At 40.4% G+C, this 27,967-nt stretch overlaps 1 protein-coding gene across 2 annotated transcripts; it reads left to right on the top strand.

Moving 5' to 3' along the window:
* The first annotated feature begins 811 nt into the window (after positions 1-811).
* On the top strand, positions 812-27,814 carry slc34a2b (solute carrier family 34 member 2b). Of its 2 annotated transcripts, XM_068000923.1 has the most exons (13): positions 812-899; positions 1,389-1,476; positions 1,628-1,756; positions 1,876-2,004; positions 2,390-2,533; positions 2,669-2,780; positions 4,111-4,306; positions 10,733-10,828; positions 20,962-21,082; positions 22,128-22,295; positions 23,967-24,083; positions 24,175-24,299; positions 26,368-27,814. In XM_068000923.1, exons 1-13 carry the CDS (start codon positions 858-860, stop codon positions 26,938-26,940), a joined length of 2,040 nt encoding a protein of 679 aa, XP_067857024.1. In that variant the 5' UTR covers positions 812-857; the 3' UTR covers positions 26,941-27,814. The 2 variants fall into 2 exon arrangements, with proteins under 2 accessions (XP_067857024.1, XP_067857081.1); XM_068000980.1 differs by lacking the exon at positions 10,733-10,828.
* Positions 27,815-27,967: the final 153 nt, after the last annotated feature.

Raw genomic sequence — 27,967 nt, 5'->3', positions numbered from 1 at the left:
TCCTGAGGTCGTGAAAGGCGCTATATAATTGCAAGCCTGTCTTTCTTTCTTTCTTGGAACCTTTTAAAATATTTTATTAATTGCTTTAAATAGTTCTGGCGTGTCCCCTGGACGCCTATAGAAGGACTCTTATTGAGCGCGCGTTTCCTGCCCGCCATATTGGATGCTTACCCGCCCACTTAGTGCCTGAAAAATGGGTAGGCTCTTGAGTCTACCATTGATCCAGAGGACCCAATCACAGGCATTTAATCGCTCCACTATTGGCAGCCATACCTTCAGCTACCTAGGCCCTAATCTCTGGAATTTCCTCCCATAACCTCTCCACCTTTCTACTTCTCTCTCCTCCTTTAAGATACTCCTTAAAACCTACCTCTTGTCACCTGCCCTAATATCTCCTTATGTGGCTTGGTGTCAAATTTTGTTTGATAACGTGCCTGTGAAGCGCCTTGGGATGTTTTACTATATTAAAGGCGTGATATAAATGCAAGTTGTTTTTACAACTAAAACCTTCTAACAGAGATAACGTAACACATTATAGCTTTGGATTTACACCCAACAATTGGGCAAATCATTCGACTAATTGTGAGACTGAGAATAAATCAATGTTTTCGTTAAAAGGTTATATTTCATAACTTTATTTTGAAGAGCTGATGGAATTTAACTATAATTAATTTAACTATATCTCCAAAGCAATATAGTTGGTATTTTAATAGATTGCTGTCAGTAGTTAAATATTACATAAGATCACTAAGGTCATTTGTCAGGCAGAGGCTTGGTAGTGCAGCACGTGACTCTTCATCATTCAGTTTAATGAGAGTAGACTTCGGTCGCTGTCATCTATATAAACGATGCAGTGAATGGGATGTAGAGAAAGGCTATCTTCTACCAACAAGGAACCGGTGAGCAGAAGAGTCAGCCAGCAGAAACCAGTGATTTGGCATTCAATCATTTATTTATCTATTGCAAATGACATTCAACGTCTGTTTAAGAACCTTTAGCAATTTTGCTTTTAAGTTATTTGTTTTATTATTTAATTTATTAAAACGTGTACATTTCCCCTCTACTTTTTTTCTTTGTGTTCGCGATATTGAGTTCCTATATCAAATTAGCCCACTTTTCTTGTTACTGGAGCTTTAAAAAAATTCCTTATTTACAGTCTTCCTTTTCCTGTTCCTACGATTAGGAGACTAAAACTGATAGAAGTTCTCTGATAGACAACTGATCGTCAAACATGTCTTGGGAGATGACTATCTGATGAAAAAAAAGGCGCAGGGAAAAGGGATGGAAGTGTTTAGTCTGGTTATTCTCAACTGTTAATAGCGGAAAGGCTGGTGTGTAGTGGTCAGTATTAAAACTTAAAGTAAATATTTAAACACTGCTCCTTGCAGACCATGGGTCCACGGGCTGAACTGGAGGGCTCACGGAGCATCTCTGAGACTGGCGAGCTCGGGGACAACTCCAAGCCAACTATGAACGGTAAGTAAAGTCGGTTCTCCCCCCAGTGTACCGGCTACCGGCGGGCAAGTACCGCACCCCCAAATCTTCTTGCTGCTCCTGCGGGTTGGTATCAGTCCTGATTTGATTCTCTTTTTTTTTCTCTCTCTCTCCAATAATCCCCATATTCTAGGATCCAGTGCGACCTCCTCGGATGGACCGGGTTTACTGCCCGCTTATTCCACCATCGCTCTGGTGGAGGACGAGCCGGAGGACCCCTGGGCACTGCCCAAACTCGAGGCGACCGGCGTCAAGTGGTCAGGTACTCGTTCCCCATTCCCAATCTCCGTCTTAGGGACACACCGAGTCATCTTAATTCCTTAGCGGAAGCACCGTGTCCTCACAAAAAAAAAACTTTAAAAAAATAATTCATGTTGGCAGATCTGAACCCTGGGAGGAAGATCCTTCGTGTGTTGACAGCGGCGTTGAAAATCGCTTTACTGGTTGGATTCCTCTATCTGTTCGTCTGTTCACTGGGCATCCTGAGCTCGGCGTTCCAGCTTGTTGGAGGTGAGATCCTTGGACCCCTTTCCGTGCAAACGGGGCATTTTTACCGATACGGGGAAAAGGAGGGGGGGGGGGTATGGATTGATCGAAAGGGGGAAGGAGGAATAACCTTGTCTATCTTCTGGGGAAATAGGGACAGGAGTAAGCCATTCAGCCCCTTGTGAGATACGTGGGCTCTTTCCTGCGCAAACTGGACATTGTGTCTCGCTATCGATACGGCGCTAGAGGGTATGGGGGTGAGAGGTCTGTTCTCCTTTGTGCAATTGAAGAGATGACAAGGTTTAGGGAAGGTCAAAGACAACTTTTTTAAAGAGAAGGACAAAGACAACTTTCCAGTGAGAACAGACTTCAATTTTTTAAAGATCCCCTCCCGTCTGTTGTCCTGCAGGTAAAGCTGCTGGAGATATTTTCAAAGGTAACGTGATCCTCGCAAACCCTGTGGCCGGGCTGGTGATCGGGATCTTGGTCACTGTTCTGGTCCAAAGTTCCAGCACCTCATCTTCTATCGTGGTCAGCATGGTGTCCTCTGGCTGTAAGTACACGGTGCTCACAAAACCACAACACGAGTCCGTAGTTAGACTTGCTATTTGGGAGGGGATGGCAATGATTGAGATCTTCCTGCTATCCGCCTCACTTTTACTTTGTTTTTTGTGCTGTTTCTTTTCAGTGTTGGGAGTACAATCCGCCATCCCCGTGATAATGGGAACGAACATCGGCACCTCGGTCACCAATACCATCGTGGCCCTGATGCAAGCCGGAGACCGAAATGAATTCAGAAGGTACGTTAACACTCCCCAAATTCCCCTACTAACTCCTCATTTTGGGTAAGTAAAAATCCAGAACCAACAGTGAATATGCAAAGGAGATTTGTAGGGGGGAGGGGGAAGAACGTAGGAGTTAAATTAGTTTTGACAGTAAATCAATTGGTTAAAGGAGCATCGTCTGTTTGTCAAGTGAAAGAGACCCGTGCAAGAGACCCAGCCAAGTATTTTGATGTTATTCAGGTCAGTATAAAAACATGACGATAGCGTCCACTTAAAATATTTGTGATGTTTGAAATTAGGTTGAACATCCTTTGTTTCTTTAAAGGGGCACCGTCTACACAAAAAGGGATTTAGCAAACTTACTTCTCATGTGGGGTGGAAGAAGCCAGTCATATACGTCGCAATAAGATTACTTGCATCTGACATCATCTGATTCCATTCCATTTGATTTCTCACTTTGTATCATGTATTTGAAAACTCATATAAACGGTTTTTTATAAATCATTTAGAGGAAGGAATTGTGTTCAAAGTGTCCAAATTTACGGCCGATACCAAATTGGGAGCAGTGGCAAATGATGAACATCAAATTCAAAAGGATCATGATAAGCTCCATCAGTGGGTGGAGAAATGGCAGATGCAGTTTAATACAGGAAATGTAAGGTTATGAGATTTGGCAGAGGGAAGGTTGATGTGAATTATGTGCTAACTGGATATGTACATGAAGTAGATCTTGAGGTTTTAGTGGACAGGTCACTAAAACCATCAGTACATAGCAAGGGGTATAAAATATAAATCCACAGAGGTCATTTTAAAACTATATTTTGCCCTGAAGAACTCTACAGTTTTGGTTTCCCTATTCCAAAATGGATATTCAGTTATTGGAGGGGATACAGAGAAGGGCTACACGGTTGATACCAGAATTTAAGGGAAGGATGGATGAGGAAAGATTAACTACCCTGAGTCTTTTTTCTCCTGAAAAGAGAAGACTGAGAGGGGATATGATAGAAGTGGTTCAAATATGATTGGTTTGGACAAATTGGATCCAAGTAGGCTTGTATAGAATTTAAGCACAAGGGCTCATATTTACAAATCAAGGACAACAAAAGAAAACAGGAAATGCAAGAGGAACTTTTTTTTTACTAAAAAGGGTGGTATGTGGAACAGATTACCAGAATGGGTGGTGGAACAAGAAACTTGAATGGGTTTCAAGAAGGAACTAGGTAGATTGCTGTCAGCAAATGGAATTCAAGGTTATTAGAAATGACATAGGCCATAGTTTGGCCATCCCTGCTTATATGTATAATTAGGATTATGAATGTGGTAATAGAGTTTATTTCCTTCCTAGGGCCTTTGCAGGTGCAACTGTGCACGATTTCTTTAATTGGCTCTCGGTAATGGTCCTGCTACCAATTGAAGCAGCCTCTGGCTATCTATATCATCTCACCCGCGTTATTGTGAAGTCATTTGATATCAAGAGTGGCGAAGATGCTCCAGATCTGCTAAATGTCATTACTGATCCCTTAACGAAGCTTATTATACAGGTTAGCCACGACAACATAGTGATAAATGGAATCATTATTGAACCACCAACCCAACTCACCCAAATAGAGATAACAGGGCTGATTATTCTCTTTCTCTTCTTTGTCCCATGCTGGGTGCTAGACAGGTACAGTGCACCCGAAGTGTTCACTGCCTATCAAAGCCTTAATCCACTGATCGTTCTGTCCTGTGCCTTGCACTGGAATGGGGAGTGAAAGCAGGAGGTCAGCTGCAGGCTCTCAAGCCTGTAGCTATTGTCCTGGCTGCCAACTTTGAGGAGACTTCAGGATGCTGCTGGAGAACCATAGCCAGGAAGTCTCTAGGCTCAAAGATCCTGTTAGGAAAAGTTCAAAGGTTATTTACTTGATGTGTAACTCCTCTCCAGGCTGCTCCCAGGCCCCCTCAGACTGAGGAGGGTACCTGTGAAAGCCACACCAGTACATTTTTGGGGTCCCATGGATAAAAATGAAGGTGGGTGGGCCAGGAATATCCTCCCATCTCATTTCCTTAGGAATGCTGGTCCCACGCCTATTGCAGGTGCAGGCCCAGGTCCACTCACCAAGGAAACCCTGGACATCCCGAGGCAGTGGAGAAGGGACATAGACGTGATGTATCACATCTCCACCCCTTTTGCTTTCCATAGCACCTGGGAACTGTTTCCCAGGCACTGTGGTGAGGAAAATGAGCCTAATGTACTTTATAAGAGATGATTATCGTAAAATAGTTTTTATTTTGGGGTTACATTTGTATATTGCTATAACTCACAGTACATAAGCTGCTGTAAAAAAAGTTGTTTATGTTATTGTGCAGCTGAACCTAATTAAGCATATTAACTAGGTTAATCAATAGTTTGAAGTAGAAGTGAATTATCATACCTTGTATCAAGTGAGGATAATTTGGATCACTAAGGCTCAGTGGTAACATTGTCACCTTTGAGTCAGAAGGTCATTGATTCAATCCCCATTCCAGAGACTTGAGCGCATAATCTAGGCTGACATTTCAGTGCAGTACTGAGGGAGTGCTGCAATGTGGGATGTGCCATCTTTTAGATGAGACATTAAACCAAGGCCCCGTCTACCTTCAGGTGGGCTTAAAAGATCCTGTGGTACTATTTGAAAAAGAGCAGGGAAGGCCTTCCAGCGTTCTGGCCAACATTTACCCCTCAACCAATATCACTAAAAAATTACCTGGTCATTTATCTCATTGCTGTTTGTGAGACTTTGCTGTGTGTAAATTAGCAGCCAAATTTCCCTACATTACAACAGTACCTACAGTTCAAAAATACATCATTGGCTATGAAGCACTTTGGGATGTCCTGAGTTGTGAAAAGCACTATATAGATCCAGTTCTTTCTTAAGACTTGTTTGAAGTTTTAACAAGAACAAATTCTCAGTCATAAGGTACATTAAAGAGATATCGCCAAAGCTCTGTCCCTGATAACCAGCTCTATTCTAGATATGCACCCAAAGTTAGTTCTGATGCTGTATTTTTCTGCTAAAGGCAAATTGCAAAAAAAATTATTTAAAAAATCTATCTGACTAATTTCCAGGCTCTGGAATACTTCTCATTAGAGGTTTTGAAGTGAAATGTAAATGCAATAAAAACCATAGGAGAAACTTTGTTCTTACACACATCACTGTGCTCACTAAATTGATGACCCAAATGAGAGGGACAAAGATTTTCAGTGTGCACATGGGGATAAGTGTTATATAAAAGGATGGCGAAATTATATTGTATATTTGGGGAAGAAGAGAGATTCCTGTTTGACTTAACTGAATGAATTAAATTATATACTAATTACTGGCAAAATGGATGCTGCTGGTATAAAGCAGGCAATTGCTTGGGGGGATGAAACAACACTCTATTTCAACATTAGTGAACACATTATGCATATAGGGAATTGCAGTATGCTATCTCGGTTGCTCAGTAACTTTTGTTTCAAATAACCAAGGTGATCGCACAGCATACACTACTTAAAGGACATCACTGAGAGGGTGCAGAATATTTTGAGGGGGGAAGGGGAACAACCAGAAGTCGAGGTCCATGTGGGAAATAGGAAGGAAAAGAGTTGAAGTCAGGAGCTAGGGAGGAAGTTAAAAAGCAGGATCTCAAAGGTAGTAATCTCTGGATTACTCCCAGTCCAGTGCCACGTGTTAGTAAGCATAGGAAAAGGAGGATAAGACAGGCTAATGTGTGGCTGGAGCAATGGTGCAGGAGGGAGGGCTTCAGATTCCTGGGGCATTGGGACCAGTTCTGGGGCAGGAGGCATCTGTTCAAGATGGACGGGTTGCACCTCAACAGAGCTGGGACCAATGTCCTCGTGGGGAAGGTTAACTAGTGCTGTTGGAGAGGGTTTAAACTAATTTGGCTGGGAGATGGGCACCAGGATGAAACATTAGAGAGGCGAAACAAGGTGCACAGAGGACTGGGAGGAACAAGTAGCACTAGAGTAAAGAATAGTTCAGAAATAGGAGGGATCAGAGAGGGGCAAATGCGAGGCAGTCTGAGGTGAGATTGGAGTGTATGTGCGTAAATGCACATAGTGTGGTAAATAAGGTTAGTGAGCTGCAGGCTTAAGTCACCACATGGGACCATGATATAGTGGCAATAACAGATATCTGGCAAAAAGAAGGGGAGGATTGGGTATTTAATATTGCTGGCTACAAGGTATTCAGGAAATATAGAGAAGGAAAGAAAGGAGGAGGGGTTGAGGAGGAGTGGGTGGCAGTATTGATCAAAGAAATTATTATAGCACTGGAAAGGGGTGATGTGGTTGAGGGATCAAAGACAGAATCTATTTGGTTACAATGAAGGAACAATAGAGGAGCTATCATGCGACTGGGTGTATACTATAGGCCACCAAATAGTGGGAAGGAGACAGGAAAAAATTTGCAGGCAAATTACAGAAAGATGCAAACACTATAGAGTAGTGATAATGGGGGACTTCAATTATCCCAATATAGACTGGGACAGTAACAGTGTAAAGCACAAAGAGGGGGAGAAATTCCTCAAATGTGTTCAAGAGAACTTTCTGGAACAGTGTGTTTCCAGCCCAACCAGGAAGGAAACAGTGTTGGATCTAGCTCTGGGGAATGAATTGGGGCAAATGGAGCATGTTTCAGTGGAGGAGCATTTGAAGAACAGTGATCATAATATCATTAGGTTTAGAATAGTTATGGAAAAGACAAGGAACAATCAAATGTGAAAATGCTTAACTGGGGGAGGGCAAATTTCAGTGAGTTAAAAAGGGACCTTGCCCAGGTGGATTGGAATCAAAAATTGGCAGGCAAAACAGTAACTGAACAATGGGAGGCCTTCAAGAAGGAGTTGGTTCGGGTACAGAATAGACACATTCCTACGAGGGGGAAAGGAAGGGCATCCAAAGCTAGAGCTCCCTGGATAACTAAAAATATAGAGATTAAAATGAAACAGGAAAAGGAGGCTTATGAAGAATGTACGGTTCAAAATACAGTAGAGAACCAGGCTGAATACAGAAAGTACAGATGAGATCTAAAAAAGGGAACAAGAGGGGCAAAGAGAGAATATGAGAATAGATTGGCGGCTAACGTAAAAGGGAACCCAAAAGTTCTTTATAAGCATATAAATAGTAAAAGGGTAGTCAAAGGAAGGGTGGGACCGATTAGAGACAAAAAAGGAGATCTTCTTGTGGAGTCAGAGGGCATGGCTGAGGCATTAAATGAATACTTCACATTCCTCTTCACTAGAGAAGAGGATGCTGCCATTGTAGCAGTAAAGGAGGAGATAGAAGCGATATTGGATAGGATAAAAATAGATAAAGAGAAGGCACTTAAAAGATTGACAATACTCAAAGTAGAAAAGTCACCGTGTCCAGATGGGATGCATGGGTCACTGAGGGAAGTAAGGTGGAAATTGCAGAGGCTCTGGCCACAATCTTCCAATCCTCTTTAGATATGGGGATGGTGCCAGAGGACTGGAAGATTGTATATGTTACATCCTGTTCAAAAAAGGGGAGAACAATAAACCCAGCATTTATGGGCCTGTCAGCCTAACATCGGTGGTGGGGAAACTTTTAGAGACAATAATCAGGGACAAAATAAATTGGCACTTGGAAATGTATGGGCTATTAAATGAAAGTCAGCACTGATTTGTTAAAGGAAGATCGTGTTTGGCTAACTTGATTGAGTTCTTTGATGAAGTAATGGAGAGGGTTGATGAGGGTAGTGTAGTTGAAGTTGTGAATATGAACTTTCAAAAGGCATTTGATAAAGTACCACACAATAGATTTGTTAGCAAAATTAAAGCCCATGGGACTAAAGGGACAGTAGCAGCGTGGATACAAAATTGGCTGGGGGACAGAAAGCAGAGAGTAGTGGTGAGCGATTGATTTTCAGACTGGAGGGAAGCATACAGTGGTGTTCTCCAGGTGTCAGTATTAGGACCACTGCTCTTTTTGATATATATTAATGACCTGGTCTTGAGTATATAGGGTATAATTTCAAACTTTGCAGATGACACGAAACTCAGAAATGTAGTAAACAATGTGGAGGATAGTTACAGACTTCAGGAGGATATAGGCATACTGGTGAAATTGACAGACACATGGCAGATTAAATTTAATGCAGAGAAGTGTTAAGTGATGCATTTTGGTAGGAAGAATGAGGAGAGGCAATATAAACTAAATGCACATACACAAATCTTTGAAGATGGTAGAACAAGTTGAGAAGGCTGTTAAAAATCACATGGGATCCTGGGCTTTATTAATAGAGGCATAAAGTACAAAAGCAAGGAAGTTATGCTAAACCTTTATATCACACTGGTTAGGCCTCAGCTACCCTCATTAGAACAGAAAAGGTTAAGGGGAGATTTAATAGAGATGTTCAAAATCATGAATGGTTTTGACAGAGTAAATGAGGAGAAACTGTTTCCAGTGCTTGAAGGCTCCGTAACCAGAGGACACAGATTTAAGGTGATCGGCAAAAGAGCCAGAGGTGACATGAGGAAACAATTTTTTATGCAGCAAGTTGTAATGATCTGGAATGCACTGCCTGAAAGGGTGGTGGAAGCAGATTCAATAGCAGCTTTCAAAAGGGAATTGGATAAATACTTGAAGGGAAAATTTTACAGGGCTACGGAGAAAGAGCAGTGGAATAGGACTAATTGGCTAACTCTTTCAAAGATGGGTCAAATGGCCTCCTCCTCTGCTTTGCCTACTATGATACTGTGATACTATGATTAAGGTTGTTGTTGACACCGCTAAGGCTTTCATTTTTTTCACAAAGCTAAGCTTTGAAATTCTTGTTCCAGTCTACTGTCATCTCCTCAATCCAGAACTTTGCTTCTTGCCCTTTCTTCATCATGTTTCCCTCCACACTGAACTCACTTCTGCTAAACATGATTTGACCACTCTCCCAGCTGAAATCTCTGAGAGCTTTACATGTTAACCTCCACTGTGAAATCTGGAATACCAAGCAGTGCTGGCTGTATCATTTTTTTAAGCTAGACTTCCTGAACTCCTACCTATAGGTCAAAAGAAAGCTCTGACATTTGTGGGGCATTGCAGATTTTATAGTCAAAAGTTGGGTAGGATAGCATAGTGATTATGTTACTAAGCCAGAGGCCTGGACTAGTAAATCCCAAATAGCAGTTTGAGAATTTGTATTCAGTTTTTAAAAATCTGGAAATAAAAAACTGGTATCAGTAAAAGCGACCATAAAGCTGTTGGATTTTTGTAAAAACCCAACTGGTTCACTGTGTGCTTTTGGGAAGGAAACCTGCTGTCCTTACCTGGTCTGGCCTATATGAAAGAGGTATTCAAAATCATGAAGGGTTTTGATAGAGTAAATAAAAGGAAACTGTGTCCAGTGCAGAAGGGTTGGTAACCAGAGAACAGATTTAAGGTAATTGGCAAAAGAACCTGAGACGACATGAGGGAACATTTTTTTAATGCAGCGAGTTGTTATGATCTGGAATGCACTGCCTGAAAGGGTGGCGGGAGCAGATTCAATAGTAACTTTCAAAAGGGAATTGGATAAATACTTGAAGGGGAAAAATTTGCAGGACAATGGGGAAAGTGCAGGGAAGTGGGATTAATTGGATAGCTCTTTCAAAGAGCCAGCACAGGCATGATGGGCCAAATGGTCTCTTTTTTTGCTATATCATTATATGATTCTATGTGACTCCAGTCCCACACTACAGTGGTTGACTCTTAACTGCCCTCTGAAGTGGCATAGAAAGCCTCTCAGTTGTGTATCAAAACTGCACCACCTTCTCAAGGGCAACTAGGGATTGGCAATAAGTGTCGGCCTTGCCAGCGACGCTCACATCCTGAGAATGAATAAAGAAAATAAACCATTAAATCCATGGACTGTGACATTTAAATAGAAATTCATGCCAGGCTTTTGTCTCGATTATATGTTTAAACTGCAAAAAAATGTATTTCATTTCAGCTGGACAAATCTGTAATTAATGGTATAGCAACAGGAGATCCAATTGCAGCTAACAAAAGTCTTATCAAGGAATGGTGCAAGACCAAAACTAGTATGGTAAGTAAACAAGTAATGTAGATAAACTAGTGTAGAATATAGTAAACAGCAATTAAAAACTTGCCAATCTGGTTTAGTTAAGTGCATCTAGTGACTGCTTATAGAAGCATAATCAGGAAAATTGACAACAATTTGTCATTAGAGAATGATGGCCAAAGGTACAAGCAAACTATGGGGATGGCTTAAAAGAAGCTGCAGCCATTGGAACCCTAGCCTAGAAATTCTAGCCCATTTTAGGCACAGAATTGGTGGAATTTGGGTGTAAGAAAGGAATTTGGGGCAGAACCAGTTTCTGTCCCTTTCTGGCCACTCTGAGAAATTCCGACCAGAGGGGGGATATGATGTCATGTTTGGCAGCAGGAGTGGTGGTGTGCCAGACTCCCCTGGAAATCCTGCCACCTCTGCCCAGTTTACGTCAAATGGAAAGCACCCCAGCATGTGCAGGCTGTAGTTTGGCCTACAATTTCATATCCAACAACAATTGGTTGCAGAGATCGATTACTCTTAGCAATGTGGCAAATTAACACTGTAGATGAAAATTTTAATCTTTTACCGGACCAGCATATCCCCCCAACAAAACTGCAAGTTGCGGCTCTGAAATTCCAGTGCCCCCACAGGGTGGGCCCCCAGTAGTGCGATTAATGGTGTGGGTGTAGCCTCTTTTATTTAAATGGGACAGGATCTTCTCTAAGGCAGATGGAAGTCTCACCCCACTGCATAGAATCATAGAACTATAGAAAGTTACAGCACAGAAGGAGGCCATTCAGCCCATCATGTCCGTGCCGGCCGAAAAGGAGCTATCCCGCTTAATCTCACTTTCCAGCACTTCAGTAGCCCTGTAGGTTATGGCACTTCAAGTGCAAATGCAAGTACTTTTTAAATGAGTTGAGGGTTTTTGCACTTCTGGTGGTGCAATTCCTGGACCAGAATCTTTACTACCCCATATTATTTTTGTTGCTAGTTTGCATCAGTCTTTGATACAATCACCATCAGCATTAAACACATCCAATACAACGAATTAAAGAATGGTGAATGATAGTTGACTGTGAAGTAAACCATAAAGTGGCATTGGACCACATAATATACAAACCTGAGAGGCAGGTGAGTTATGTAATTTGAGATTGATTTTTTTTGGTTTATTTTATGATAAAGTACTACTCATTCTTGTTTATTTTATTTATACCAGTAACGTATGGGGATTGTGTTGAAACTTTCAAAAACGTAATGCCTGTACGAACTGCATAATGGAGGCAGCTAAAAGTACAAGTTAGTCTAGACCTGATGTTAGGGAACATGGTCCTGCAACGGTGAAGGTTCCTGGAGAAAGAGATCCAGTGGAGTGAAGGGAAAGAAATCAAACTGTGAAAAAAAAACAGGTTGAAATCAATGTGGAGGCAGGAATGGAATAAAATAAGATAAATACCAACATAAAAAGGCTGAGCACAATGCTGAGAAAGAAAGTGGAATACTGGGTTATATAAAAGAGAATGATAAAGCACAAAGAAAATTGAAGGAATCAATTATGGAAATGGAGGAAAAACAGTGATCAAGGCTGTGCTGTGCACTAATATATAACTATGAGTTTGATTTGTTGAAAGTTGTGGGCTCATTGGTCAAATGGCCGTTTCTCATTTTGCACTTCTTTATATTTTATTATCGTTACGATGTGCTGTAAATAAATTTCCAAAATGTCATTTACATCGAGTTACATCTGAACTACAGCACAGAAACAGGCCATTTGGCCCAACTGGCCTATGCTGACATTTATGCTCCACAAGAGCCTCCTCCCTCCCTACTTCATCTAACCCTATCAGGAAACCCTTCTACTTATTTCTCCCTGAATGTGTTTATCTACCTTCCCCTTAAATGCATCTATGCTATTTGCCTCAACTACTCCTTGTGGTAGCGCGTTCCACATTCTAACCGCTCTTTGGGTAAAGACGTTTCCCCTGAATTCCCTATTGGATTTATTAGTGACTATCTTATATTTATGACCTTTAGTTTTGGACTTTCCCACAAGTGGAAACATTTTCTCTATGACAACCCTATCAAACCCTATCATTATCTTAAAGATCTCTATCAGGTCATCCCTCAGCCTTCTCTTTTCTACAGAAAAGAGCCCCAGCCTGTTCAGCCTTTCCTGATAAGTATGTCTTCTCAGTTCTGGTATGAATCTTGTGAATCTTTTTTGCAGCTTCTCCAATACCTCTATATCCTTTCTATAATATGGAAACCTGGACTGTGCATAATACTCCAAGTGTGGTCTAAATAAGGTTCTATACAAGTTTAACATAACATTTCTGCTTTTCAATTCTATCCTCCTAGAAATGAACCCCAGTGCTTGGTTTGCCTTTTTTATGGCCTTCTTAACCTGCGTCGCTACTTTCAGTGATTTGTGCCCCTAGATCCCTTTGCTCCTCTAACCCATTTAGACTCTTATTATCCAAGTAATAAATGGCCTCCTTATTCTTCCTACCAAAATGCACCACCTCACACTTGTCTATATTGAAATTCATTTGCCAGTTACATGCCCATTCTGCAACTTTATTAATGTTCTCTTGCATTTTGACGCATTCTTCCTTTGTATTAACTACACCCCTCAATTTGGTGTCGTCCACAAATTTTGAAATTGTACTTCAGATTTCCAAGTCCAAGTCGTTAATGTAAATTGTGAACAATAGTGGTCCTAGCACCAATCTCTGTTGAATCTACTTTCTACCTTTTGCCAGTCTGAGTAGCTACACTTAAACCCTACTCTCTGTTTTCTATTTTGTAGCCAGCTTGCTATTCATTCTGCTACCTGTCCCCTGACTCTACATGCTCTGACCTTAGACATGAGTCTACTATGTGGTACCTTATCGAAGGCCTTTTGAAAATCCAAATATATTACATCTACTACATTACTCTTGTCTACTCGTTCTGCTACTTCTTCAAAGAATTCAATAAGGTTGGTCAAGCATAACTTTCCCTTCTGAAATCCATGCTGACTCTTTATTATATTTTTGATTTCTGGATGTCTTTCTATTACATCTTTAAGTAAAGATTCCATTATCTTTGCTACCACCATCATTAAGCTAACTCATCTATAGTTCCCTGGACTTGTTCTACCTCCCTTTTTAAATATAGGAATAACTTTAGCTGTCTGCCAGTCCTCTGGCATTATTCCCTTTTCTAGTGAATTTTTATATATATGTAATAGTGCTTCTGCCTAATCTTCTCCCTAATTTCTTTTAATATTCGTGGACCACGGATTTTATCCTAAGTTTGATTAGTTTATCAATTATCTCCCCCTTTTCTATCTTAAATGTTTTAATATCTTTTTCGATCTCTTCTGCTAATGTCATGCCCACCATGTAAGTCTCCCTGGTAAATACGGAGGCAAAGTAACTATTCAATATTTCTGCCATTTCGCTATTGTTACCTGTGAGTTTATCTTGTGTATTCCTTAGTCACCCTATCCCTATTCTATTCTGATTTTTCTTTTGTTATTTATGTGTCTCTAGAACACTTTGCTATTTCTTTTTATATTCCTTGTGGTTCCTCTTTGCTTTCCTAATTGTTTTTTTTACTTTTCTAACCTTTTTCCCTTTTGTCATCCTCTCCTTTTTGTTTATGTACTTTCTGTTTGCCTTTTTCTTTAGTTTCAATTTTACCCGTATCTCTTTATTCATCCATGGTGTTTCATTATTGGCTTGTTTGTTCTTACTTTTCAAGAGGAATATATTTCTCCTGAACTCTATTGATCACCGTTTTAAATATTTCCCACTGCTGTTCTATCTCTTTGTCTATCAACATTTTTTTCCAGTTTACCTTCCCTAGTTCCATTCTCATCCCCACAAAATTAACTTTTTTCAAATCTATTACTTTAGTCTTGTTCTTACTAATGTCTTTCTCAATCATTATTTTAAACCTTATTATGTTATGATCGCTATTGCCTAGATGTTCCCTAATGCTTACTTCTTTTATCTGCTCTGGTTCATTTCCCATTACTAGATCCAGCAGTGATTCCTCTCTTGTTGGGCTTTTCACATATTGGGTAAGAATGGAGTTCTGTACACATTGTAAAAACTCCATTCGCTTTTGCCCTTTCCTTACATCTACTTGCCAGTTTATTTGGGGGTAGTTGAAATCTCCCATGATTATATTTCAACATTTTTTTTACTAATTTCATAGATTTGTCTACATATTTCACCAACTTCCCTTTTACTGTTAGGTGGTCTGTAAAATACACCTATTAACATGATCGATCCCTTCTTATCCTTTGTCTCAATTCATATGGATTCTGTTTTTTCTTAATGTTATTTATTTTGGTTAAAGGATAAACAAACTGACAAAGTACAGTGAAACATCCAGTAATGCACAGCAATAAATAAATGAATATAAGATAGTATCATAGTAAGTACAGGAGGAGGCCATTTGGCCCATCATGCCTTTGCCGACTCTTTGAAAGAGCTTTCCAATTAGTCCCATTCCATTGCTCTTTCCCCATAGCCCTGTAATTTTTTTCCCATCAAGTACTTATCTAATTCCCTTTTGAAAGTTACTATTGAATCTACTTCCACCATCCTTTCAGGCAGTGCATTCCAGATCATTACAACTCGCTGCGTAAAAAAATGTTTCCTCATGTTGCCTCTGGCTCTTTTGCCGATCACCTTAAATCGGTGTCCTCTGGTTATCGACCCTTCTGCTGCTGGAAACAATTTCTCCCTATTTACCCGTGATCTTGAACACCTCTATCAAATCTCCCCTTAACCTTTTCTGTTCTAAGGACAACAGCAACAGCTTCTCCAGTCTCTCCACACAACTGAAATCCCTCATCCCTGGTGCCATTCTTCTGCATCTCTTCTGCAGCTTCTCTTAGGCCTTGATATCCTTCCTAAAGTGTGGTGCCCAGAATTGAACTCAATATTCCAGCTGAGGCCTAACCAGTGTTTTATAAAGGTTTAACATGACTTCCATGCTTTTGCAATCTATGATGTGGAGATGCCGGTGATGGACTGGGGTTGACAATTGTAAACAATTTTACAACACCAAGTTATAGTCCAGCAATTTTATTTTAAATTCACAAGCTTTCGGAGACTTCCTCCTTCCTCAGGTAAATGTTCAGGATCTCCTTGAAGCCTACGCATTTATACATATAGGACAATACATGGTGTTTGCAATCTATGCCTCTATTAATAAAGCCCAGGGTCCCATATTCATTTTAACAGCCTTCTCAACTTGTTCTGCCACTTTCAAAGATTTGTGTATGGGTCTCTCTGTTCCTGCACCCCCTTTAAAATTGTACCATTTAGATTATATTGCCTCTCCTCATTCTTCCAACCAAAATGCATCACTTCACACTTCTCTGCGTTAAATTTCATCTGCCATGTGTCTGCCCATTTCACCAGCCTGACTATATCCTCCTGAAGTCTGTTACTATTCTCCACATTGTTTACTACATTTCTGAGTTTCATGTCATCTGAAAACTTTGGAATTATACCCTGTATACCCAAGTCCAGGTCATTAATACATATCAAAAAGAGCAGTGGTCTTAATACTGACCCCTGGTGAACACCACTGTATACGTCCCCCCAGTCTCAAAATCAATCGCTCACCATTACTCTCTGCTTTCTGTCCCCTAGCCAATTTTGTATCTACGCTGCAACTTTCCCTTTAACTCCACGGGCTTTAATTTTGCTAACAAGTCTATTATATGGTGCTTATCAAATGCCTTTTGAAAGTCCATATACACAACATAAACCACACTATCCTCATCAACCCTCTCCATTACTTCATCAAAGAACTCAATCAAGTTAGTCAAACACGATTTTTCTTAACAAATCTGTGCTGACTTTCATTTATTAGCCCATACTTTTTCACGTGCCAATTAATTTTGTTCCAGATTATTGTCTCTAAAAGATTCCACACCACTGACATTAGGCTGACTGGCCTGTAATTGCCGGGTTTATCTCTCTCCCCTTTTTTGAACAGTGGTATAACATTTGCAATCCTCCAGTCCTCCCTGCCCATATCTAAGGAGGATTGGAAGATGGTGGACAGAGCCTCTGCAACTTTCACCCTTACTTCTCTCAGTAACCTAGGATGCAATCCATCTGGACCGGGTGACTTTTAAGAACCTCCTCTTTATCTATTTTTATCCTATCCAATATCGCTACTACCTCCTCCTTTACTGCTGCAATGGCAACATCCTTTGCTCAGTGAAGACTGATGTAAAATATTCATTTAGTACCTCAGCCATGCCCTCTGCCTCCACAAGAAGATCTCCTTTTTTTGTCCCTAATCGGTCCCACCCTTCCTTTGACTACCCCTTTATTATTTATATGCTTATAAAAGACCTTTGGGTTCCCTTTTATGTTAGCCGCTAATCTATTCTCATATTCTCTCTTTGCCCGTCATATTCACTTTTTTAGATCTCCTCTGTACTTTCTGTATTCAGCCTGGTTCTCTACTGTATTATGAACCTTACATTTGTCATAAGCTTCCTATTTCTGTTTCATTTTAATCTCCATATCTTTAGTCATCCGGGGAGCTCTAGCTTTGGATGCCCTTCCTTTCCCCCTCGTAGGAATGTGTCTATTCTGTAACCGAACCAACTCCTCCTTGAAGGTCTCCCATTGTTCAATTACTGTTTAGCCTGACAATTTTTGATTCCAACCCACCTGGGCAAGATCCCTTTTTTGACTCACTGAAATTTGCTCTCCTCCAGTTAAGCATTTTGTTCCTTGTCCTTTTCCATAACTATTCTAAACCTAATGATATTATGATCACTGTTCCCCAAATGCTCCCCGATTGAAACATGCTCCGCCTGCCCCAATTCATTCTTCAGAACTAGATCCAGCACTGTTTCGTTCCCAGTTGGGCTGAAAACACACTGATCAAGAAAGTTCTCTTAAATGCATTTCAGGAATTCCTTCCCCTCTTTGCTCTTTACACTGTTACTATCCCAGTCTATATTGGGATAATTGAAGTCCCCCATTATCACTACTCTATAGTGTTTGCATCTTTCTGTAATTTGCCTGCAAATTTTTTCCTGTCTCCTTCCCACTATTTGGTGGCCTATAGTATACACCCAGTCACATAATAGCTCCTCTATTGTTCCTTAATTGTAACCAAATAGATTCTGTCTTTGACCCCTCAACAACATCACCCCTTTCCAGTGCTATAATAATTTCTTTGATCAATACTGCCATCCCCTCCTCCTCAACTCCTCCTCCTTTCTTTCCTTCTCTATCTTTCCTGAATACCTTGTAGCCAGCAATATTAAATACCCAATCCTCCCCTTCTTTTTGCCAGGTCTCTGTTATTGCCACTATATCATGGTCCGATGTGGCGACTTGAGCCTGCAGCTCACCAACCTTATTTACCACACTATGTGCATTTACGCACATGCACTCTAAACTCATTGTAGATTGCCTTGCATTTGCCCCCTTTCTGATCCCTCCTATTTCTGAACTGTTCTGTAGGGGGTGGTGGTGTGTGTCAGCTTCACCTCTGACTACTGAGCGGTCCGAATCGCTCCCACTCCCTGGGTTCTAGACCTTGGACTTATTTGGGGGTTGTGACAAAAAATGCAGCAGACAACTGGTTTTGGTACAAGAAAAGAAACTGGGTTTATTGAAGTCACAAATGAACTTATAACATTACGATAATACTGAGATACAAAGTACACTTAGTTAAGAATGGGGAACACACGGCATAACGAGGGAAAATCACCCTACTAATCCCCTTACCCTTGTCCCACCCCAAAACCTAACTAAATTGAACTAGGAGAGGTCAGGGATCATGCTCACCAAAACCAGGGTTCCTTGACAGTTCGAAATCCAGCCAGGTAAGCCGGTTGCAGTTTTGGGGTATGCTCTTTGTGTCCTCTGGGCCCTGCCGTCCCCACGTGGTCCTGGTCTGTGGAATCTGCAAAGGTTCTTCTGTTGGATAGAGTCTGTTGGTACGGTAAGGCGCAGTTGTGGGTGGACGATCTTCGTGCAGGGCTGCGGTTGCCTGTTGCTGCTTCAAAACTGCTGTTTAAAACTGAACTGCTTAGAACCTGCTCCAAAACCAATCTTTTTCCTGCTTCGTAACTGGTCCCAGTTATACTGTTTTTCGAATTTCTTATCTGATTCCAAAACAAGGCTAGTTCTTTGTCTGATTATGGTGGGCTTCTTCCGGTGATTGTTGGTTTCCTGTCCCCATAACTAGGCTTGAACTGAAAGCCATTGCATTGATGGGTTTGCATAATTGCATTGATTGATTTATGCAAGGTTTTGATGGGCTTTAGTTTCGTGTAAGCTGAAGTCTTTCTCTGGGTTGATTGTTTTAAAGGGAAGAATGCGTATTCTGTCTACTCTCATTGTCTGGTTTTCAGGAACAATCCACTCTGTCCCAACAAGCCCGGGCATGTCTGCAGGGATCCATGTTTAACCTAGCAGTTGGTTCGTCTTCAAATAAAATTCCAAAAGTCATATCCTCGTTGATGATATGAAAAATGTGGGAATTTTGAGAACCCTTCAGTTCTTTACTCTTGTGCTACTTGTCCCTCCCAGTCCTCTGTGCACCTTGTTTCTCCTCTCTAATGTTTCATCCAGGTGCCCATCCCCCAGCCAAATTAGCTTAAACCCTCTCCAACAGCACTAGTTAACCTTCCCACAAGGACATTGGTCCCAGCTCTGATGAGGTGCAACCCGTCCATCTTGAACAGATGCCTCCTGCCCCAGATCTGGTTCCAATGCCCCAGGAATCTGAAGCCCTCCCTCCTGCACCATTGCTCCAGCCACACATTAACCTGCCTTATCCTACTATTCCTATACTCACTCGCGCCTGGCACTGGGAGTAATCCAGAGATTACTACCTTTTGAGGTCCTGCTTTTTAACTTCCTCCCTAGCTCCTGAAATTCTGACTGCAGGACCTCAACCCTTTCCCTTCCTATGTCATTGGTTCCCATATGGACCACGACTTCTGGCTCTTCCCCTTCCCACCTCAAAATGTTCTGCATCCTCTCAGTGATGACCTTTACCCTGGCACCAGGGAGGCAACACTTCATACGGGACTCATGTCGGTGGTTGCAGAAACGGCTGTCTATCCCCCTGACTATTGAATCCCCTATAAGAACTGCATTTCTTTTGCTCCCCTATGCAACTGTGGATCTGCTCCTGACTGCACTCCCCTGAGGTAGCAACACCCTCAGTAGTATTCAACACTGATTACCTATTTATGAATACCACACTCCCAGGGGACTCCTGCACTGCCTGCCTGATCCTCCTAGTCTGGTGTTCCTCCAGTCCCTCTCCACCTGAACTCTCTGTAGCTGTGGGGTGACCACCTCCTGAAACGTGCTGTGCACAAAACTCTCAGCTTCCCATATGCACTGTAGTGATGCCATCCACCCCTGAAGCTCAGAAACTCTGAGCTCGAGTTCGAGCAATTGGCGGCACTTCCTGCACATGTGATTTTCCAGGACACATGAAGTGTTCTGGAGTTCCCACATGGCACAGGATGTGCATGCGATGGGCCCCAGCTGTCCTGCCATGTTAGCTACAGTTAATTAAACTGTTTGTTTAGCTTTAAGTCAAGTTACCGTTTATCTAACACTAAAACACTAACCACTAAAAAACACTAACCAACCACTAAAGCCACTAACCAATGAACAAAATACTTACTGACTTACCCTCGGCGCTCCTCCTTATCTTGTGGCGTCATTTTTTGAGTTTTTCTTGATTTTCGATTCCTCGCGCAGATCCCTTCATGCTCCGCTCAGTCTTAGTCTTAGTCTTTTAAAAAAAAAATTATGTATTTTTTTATTCAAGTTTTAAAAGTTGATAGACTAGTTTACAGTCCCTTGGTTTAATCACTTAATCACTTAGCATCTCCTTCCCCCTCTGCACCTAATTCCCACTCTCACTAAATTCCCATTTGAAAGTCCTCACTCCGTTAACACATCATTCCATTAGAGGTTCACTCTGTCTTTCCCAACCTCTTTGCTCAAGCTCTAGTGTATACTGTTTTTAATTTAGTTGACAAAACTACTTTGAAAGACTATTGGCTTCTTAGCATTTGGTAGTGCTGATGGGGTTGTGGACGGCGTTAGATAATGTTAGTTTGAGAAGAAAGTTACATAATAGTTTTTTTTGTTTTGCAGGAAGAGAAAAATGTGACTGTCCCCAGTGAACTCAATTGCACATCACCTGAATTTTGCTGGAGTGATGGCAACAACATTTGGACTCTGAAAAATGTTTCACAAACAATATACCTTGAAAAATGTAAACGAATGGTCAATTATCTTTACATTATTTAAGAAAGCACGTATCATAACCGACAAACCAACTGAATGCAACTTGACAATTTGAAAGTAAAAAGCTGCAGAACTGGCTTGTGCTTGCAAGAAAGATTGAATATATATAAACATTCAGTATAGTATAGGAACTCTGGGCTAGATAGGAATACTTTATATTACTTTATAAAACTCTGCTGCCTGCATCCTAACTTGCACCAAGTCCCGTTCACCCATCACCCCTGTGCTCGCTGGCCTACATTGCATCCCGCTCCAGGAACACTTTATTTTAAAATTCTCATCCTTGTTTTCAAATCCCTCCATTGCCTCACCCCTCCCTATCTCTATAACCTTCTCCAGCCCTACAACCCTCCGGGTTCTCTGTGCTCCTCCAATTCTTGCCTCTTGCGCAGCCCCGATTTTAATTGTTCCACCATTTGCGGCCGTCCCTTCAGCTCCCTAGGCCCTAAGCTCTGGAATTCCCTCCCTAAACTTCTCCTCCTCTGTATCTCTCTCTCCTCCTTTTAAAATGCTCCTTAAAACCTGCCTCTTTGACTAAGCTTTTGGTCACATGTCCTAATATCTTCTTATGTGGCTCAGTGTCAAATTTTGTTTGATAATCGCTCCTGTGAAGTGCCTTGGGATGTTTTACTACGTTAAAGGTGCTATATAAATGTTGTTGTTGTACTTTATGATGCTCTTTAATACCTACCTCTTTGACCAAGCTTTTGGCCATGTGTCGTAATGTCTCTTTCTTTGGCTCGGTGCAAATTTTTATCTGATTACGCTCCTGTGAGGTGCCTTGGGACATTTTACTACGTTAAAGGCGCAATATAATGCACATTGTTGTCGTTATTTTATATACCATATTTGCCATATATTTAATGCAGTATCGAATTGTGGAATTTCGTACACTGCTATATATTGATTAATCCTGGACATTATGCCATTTTGGTAATGAGACATCTGTATATTCATTATATGTTAACTCAGATATTGCACATAATGCTTCTGCTTTACTTTCTTTGTTTTAGGTAATCATCTATTTGTAAATTCAGCCATATCTGATTTAGGGGTTGGCCTTATCCTCCTTGCAGCCTCTTTGATTATCCTGTGCACCTGCTTGATACTTATTGTCAAGCTTCTCAACTCGATGTTAAAAGGACAAGTTGCTACTGTTATCAAAAAAATTATTAACACTGGTGAGTGGAAAAACTTATTTCAAATCACAAATGCAGATATGCAGAGTGTGGGACAAATTGATGTTATTCCACACATCATAATTTACATAATGTATAGATTGTGATTACTTCCATCCTCCTTCATTTGCTGTTCTTGCAGATCTAAGAATGTTTGAATTTAAATAATTTGTTACATTTTTCACTGAGAGACTCATTGAAACAGTAAATACAGTGAAATCTAAACACATTGGAACATTGTGGGGGCTTTACTTCCCCACTTGGCAGATGACGGGAGGAAGGGGCAAGTTCCTCAGTGTTACAGGCACTCCATGGCAAACCTATAATCTTAACTTGTATTTATATTGAAACATTTTTGTAGAGTTATGAATTATACAGCTAAAATTTCTGTGACTGGTTATTAAAATACATTGGGGTGATTCTTTTAGCTTTGTGGCTTGGGTGGTAACCTGGCGGAGTGGATTGCCCACCATTTATAGATCCTGCCCGATTTTCATTCCATTGCGGGGTTGCTCGCCCTTTACAGAACTTGCCCGATTTCTGTTCCATTGAAATCAATAGAATGAAAATCGGGCACATTCTATAAAGGCAAAATAGCTGAAAATTACCCCAACTATTGTAATTAAAAAAAAATCAATTTGTACTTATGACAACACTCCTATATAAGCAGTGATTCTGTATAATCAGGAAATAAAGGAATACAGAACAGAGATACTAGTGGCTCGACAATCGGGGATAAGGGGGTGGACATATGAGGAGAGGTTGAGTAGATTGGGACTCTACTCATTGTAATTCAGAAGAATGAGAGGCGATCTTATTGAAACATATAAGATTGTGAAGGGGCTTGATCGGGTGGATGCGGTAAGGATGTTCCCAAGGATGGGTGAAACTAGAACTAGGGGGCATAATCTTAGAATAAGGGGCTGCTCTTTCAAAACTGAGATGAGGAGAAACTTCTTCACTCAGAGGGTAGTAGGTCTGTGGAATTTGCTGCCCCAGGAAGCTGTGGAAGCTACATCATTAAATAAATTTAAAACAGAAATAGACAGTTTCCTAGAAGTAATGGGAATTAGGGGTTACGGGGAGCGGGCAGGAAATTGGACATGAATTTAAATTTAAGGTTAGGATCAGATCAGCCATGATCTTATTGAATGGCGGAGCAGGCTCGAGGGGCCGATTGGCCTACTCCTGCTCCTATTTCTTATGTTCTTATGTTCTTATCTCCCAGATAACATTTAGATAAATCTATTTCTTCTTTAAGGAGTAAGTTATAAGTGCTATTTAACAATCTTGGATCAAAATATTTTCACAGTTTCATTACATTATTTTTCATACTAATTATAAGAAAATGTGTAACAAATAAGAAAAGTCCACTCTTGATTTGAGCCTACTGCTGTGACAAAAATATAATTTTAATACATTTGTTTTAAAAAATTCTATATATAGGACAATTACTAATGCAGAGGGAGCTTAACACTGTTGCTTTACAGTTAGGCAATTTAATTGCATCCTTATAAATTTGACATTTAAGCATGTGAATATTTATAGTAGAGTTCAGTGTGGTTGTCCAATGTACATGCAACTATATCAATAGTTTGTGATATATTTGTTACTTAACTACGATTTGATAAGCAGAAAGAGCTCTTGATCATCTAAGCTCCAATCCTTTTGCAGATTTCCGATATCCATTTGGTTGGTTAACCGGATATGTAGCCCTTGTAGTGGGTGCTGGAATGACTTTCATTGTTCAAAGCAGTTCTATTTTTACCTCAGCTCTTACTCCGTTAGTTGGTAAGTTTTGAGGAATATATTTTTATGTGCAAATATAGCAGTTACAGCTCAAATATTATTTACAAATTTTTCTTTTTGTTTTTTCTGGCAGGAATTGGCGTGATAAGTATTGAGCGAGTCTACCCTCTTACATTGGGTTCCAATATCGGTACAACCACAACAGCTATTATAGCTGCTCTTGCCAGTCCAGGAGAAACTTTAGCTAACTCTTTGCAGGTGAGCAATTAAACAGATCAATCAGTTTTAGTATTTATGATTTGTTACTTTATACATGGCAGGATAGTGTAGTGGTTATTTAATCCAAAGGCCTGAACTAATAATCCAGAGAATTTGTGTTCAGTTCCCACCATGGTAGTTTAAGAATTTGAATTCAGCTTTAAAAGAAATCTGGTTTCAGTAAAAGTGATTAAATGAAGCTGTCTGATTGATGTAAAAACCCGACTGGTTCACTAATATCCTTTTAAGAAAGGAAGCCTCCTGGCCTTACCTGGTCTGGCCTTACCCAATCTGGCCTATATGTGACTCCATTCCCATACCAACTAGTTGACTCTTAATAGTTCTGTGAAGTGGCCTAGTAAGTTACTCAGCGGTTCAAAATATAATAAAAAGTAGTCAGCATGGAATTCAAAAGGGAAAGTCATGCTTGACCAACCTCATTGAATTCTTTGAAGAAGTAACATAGAGAGTAGACAAGGGTAATGTAGTAGATGTAATATATTTGGATTTTCAAAAGGCCTTCGACGAGGAACTGCATAGTAGTCTCATGACTAAGGTCAGAATGTGGGGAGTCAGGGGACAGGTAGCAGAATGGATAGCAAGCTGGCTACAAAACAGAAAACAGAGAGTAGGGGTTAAGGGTAGCTACTCAGACTGGCAGAGTTGGATAGTGGTGTTCCACAGGGATCAGTGTTGGGACCATTGTTGTTCACAATCTGCATTAACGATTTGGACTCGGGAATCCGAAGTACAATTTCAAAATTTGCGCCGACACCAAATTGGGGGATGTAGTTAATACAAAGGAAGAAAGCGACAAAATACAAGACGTCATTAATAAACCTTTAGAATGGGCTTGTAATTGGTAAATGAATTTCAATATAGATAAGCGTAAGGTGGTACATTTTGGTAGGAAGAATAAGTCGGCCACATACTGCTTGGATAATTTTTTTAAAAATTCGTTCATGGGATGTGGGCGTTGCTGGCAAGGCCAGCATTTATTGCCCATCCCTAATTGCCCTTGAGAAGGTGGTGGTGAGCCGCCTTCTTGAACCGCTGCAGTCTGTGTGGTGAAGGTTCTCCCACAGTGCTGTTAGGAAGGGAGTTCCACACTTAGCTGCAGTCTCCTATTCAAGTGGTCATTCTTCATTTGTGAGTTTGTCACAGGGACCATTGGAGCTAACCCAACTCCGGTCCTCAACCAACATCCATTTCATGTTTTTCCAGATGAAGTGGCTGGACAGTGATCAAAAGCAGTAATCTTGGCTGATTTTCTCCCCCTACCCCAGGGTTGCTGAGGTCAACTGTAACAGCCCCAGTTGCTACTCACCTAAGATCAGCTAACCATATTCAAAATTATGAAGGGTTTTGATAGAGTAGATAGGGATTAACTATTTCTAATGGCAGGAGGGTTGATAACCAAAGGACATCGATTTAAGATATTTGGCAAAAGACCCAGGGGTTGAGGTGAGGTGAAATTTTTTTTAACAGTGTGTTGTTATGATCTGGAATGTACTGCCCGAAAGAATGGAGGAAGCAGATTCAATAGTAACTTTCAAAAGGGAATTGGATAAATACTTGAAAAGGAGAAATTTGCAGGGCTATGGGAGTGGGACTAATTGGATAGCTCTTTCAAAGAACCGGCACAGGCACGATGGGCCGAATGGTTCCCTTCTGTACTGTAAGATTCTATGAATCTATGATTCTATCTAAGCACGGAATCAAATCAAGGATCTTTCTGTTCCATATAGCTCTGTAACACATGAATCATCTCAATGAATCATCAGGATTGGTGCTGTGAAGATATACTTAAACGTTTAACACATTGATACAAGTATTACATGCCACCTTTGAAATGAAAGAATATGAAGAATAACAACATTTTATATGATTATGCTTTGGTTTTCAATGCATTAGTGGCTGTTTATTTTATATGGACTGGCAACTTAAAGTACAAGAATCATTAATTGCTGTAATGATAAAAAAAAATGTATATACTCAATCTTTTATTTTTTAAGGTTGCAAAAAAGATTTTCAAATGTATATTAATACACTTTTTGTATCTTTGTAGATTGCCTTGTCTCATTTCTTTTTCAACATCTCTGGAATCATCATTTGGTACCCCATACCATTCATGCGTGTTCCAATTCGCCTCGCTAAAGCATTGGGAACTTATACTTCCAAGTACAGGTGGTTTGCAGTCATCTACCTTATTCTGTGCTTTTTACTGCTCCCTCTGATTGTATTTGGGCTATCAGTTGCTGGATGGCAAGTTCTGGCTGGAGTAGGTGTTCCTATCTTGGTGATTATAATCCTCACAATTGTTATCAACATTATGCAAACAAAGTGCCCAAGGTTCTTGCCACAGGTACTACAAACTTGGGACTTCCTTCCTCTTTGGATGCATTCCTTGAAACCTTGGGACAGAATAATGCAACGTGTTATATCTTGTTTTTGTACTCGGTGCTTTGGAAAGTGTAAGTGTTGCAAGAAGAATGATAGTGAGTGTAGTGACAGAAGGGAAAAACAAACCAAATCCCTTGAGGTTTATGGAAATTCAGTAATCCGAGAAAATGAAAAAAAAGGTATTGAGATATTTCCAATTCTAGAAAATAAAACAAAAGTTCATTCAACACATATGTAGAAACAGAACTACTGGAGAAACAGCCAAAGTATGCCTTTGTAAAATAGTGCAGTATTTTTTTTAAAGAATTAACCTGTATCAGTTCTTGTCACTTCTGGTATCCTGAATGGTTGGTGTTGTGTTAACAAAACATCTGCTAGAAGTGATTCTTTCACCAATTTATACTGTGTTGCATTCAATCATTGCCCTTGAGTCCAAGCCTTTGTTTTTTTAATACATGAACAAAAGTATTGCTGCTACCAATATTGGTATTAGCTATTAAATAACAGGGGGTTATTGGGATTGGTAGTAATGGAAGATTTAGTACTGATCAGGCATTAAAAAAAACAAACTAGTAAGTGCATCTGTAGTAAATGAAAAAGTTAGAGTCCGAGGAAAGAGCAGGAAAATGGAACTAAGTGGATTGCTCTTTGAGAGAGCTTGTGTAGGTGTGGTAGGGCAATCGCCTCCTATGTGCTGTAAAATTCTATGATTCTGTAAGAACAAATCATAATGTAAAATGGCTAATGCCAAGTCATCACATTTCTACACTTCCATCACCTTAAATATTTAAGAATGGACATCTGTATTTTTATAATCTAACAGTCCCATTTTTAGACCATATAACATAGATACTATTTTAAAATGCAGCATACTTTTTTTTAAATTAGCACAACAATGTATATCTTCATCCCATGTGCTATCTAAAAAGTAATCTTACAGTCAGTTTTTCTGGTGCTTCCTTGTTTTTGTATTTAGTGGGACTCAATTTCATTGTACCAAGTGGTGGCAGTATGCTGAAAATGAATAGTTCATTGCAGGAAATTATCTCTTAATGGGAGAAAATAACTTTGAAATTATATGAAGAGTGTACCTGGAAAAATAGAATAAATAGAACGGGGCGGGGGGGGGGGGGGTGGTGGTGGTGGAGGGGAAAGGAAGCGTTTCAACACTTTGTGGACTGATTGGGAGAAAGGATGTCATGAGGTGTGTGCACACTTGTGGCTAGTTCTTTCACACATGGAAGATGACTCATAGTGCAATGTCA

The sequence above is a fragment of the Heptranchias perlo genome, chromosome 1, assembly GCF_035084215.1.
Source record: "Heptranchias perlo isolate sHepPer1 chromosome 1, sHepPer1.hap1, whole genome shotgun sequence".
In the NCBI taxonomy this organism is placed as follows: Eukaryota; Metazoa; Chordata; class Chondrichthyes; order Hexanchiformes; family Hexanchidae; genus Heptranchias; species Heptranchias perlo.
Note: the sequence above shows the minus strand (reverse complement) of the source record. Positions and strands in the feature narration are given on the sequence as shown.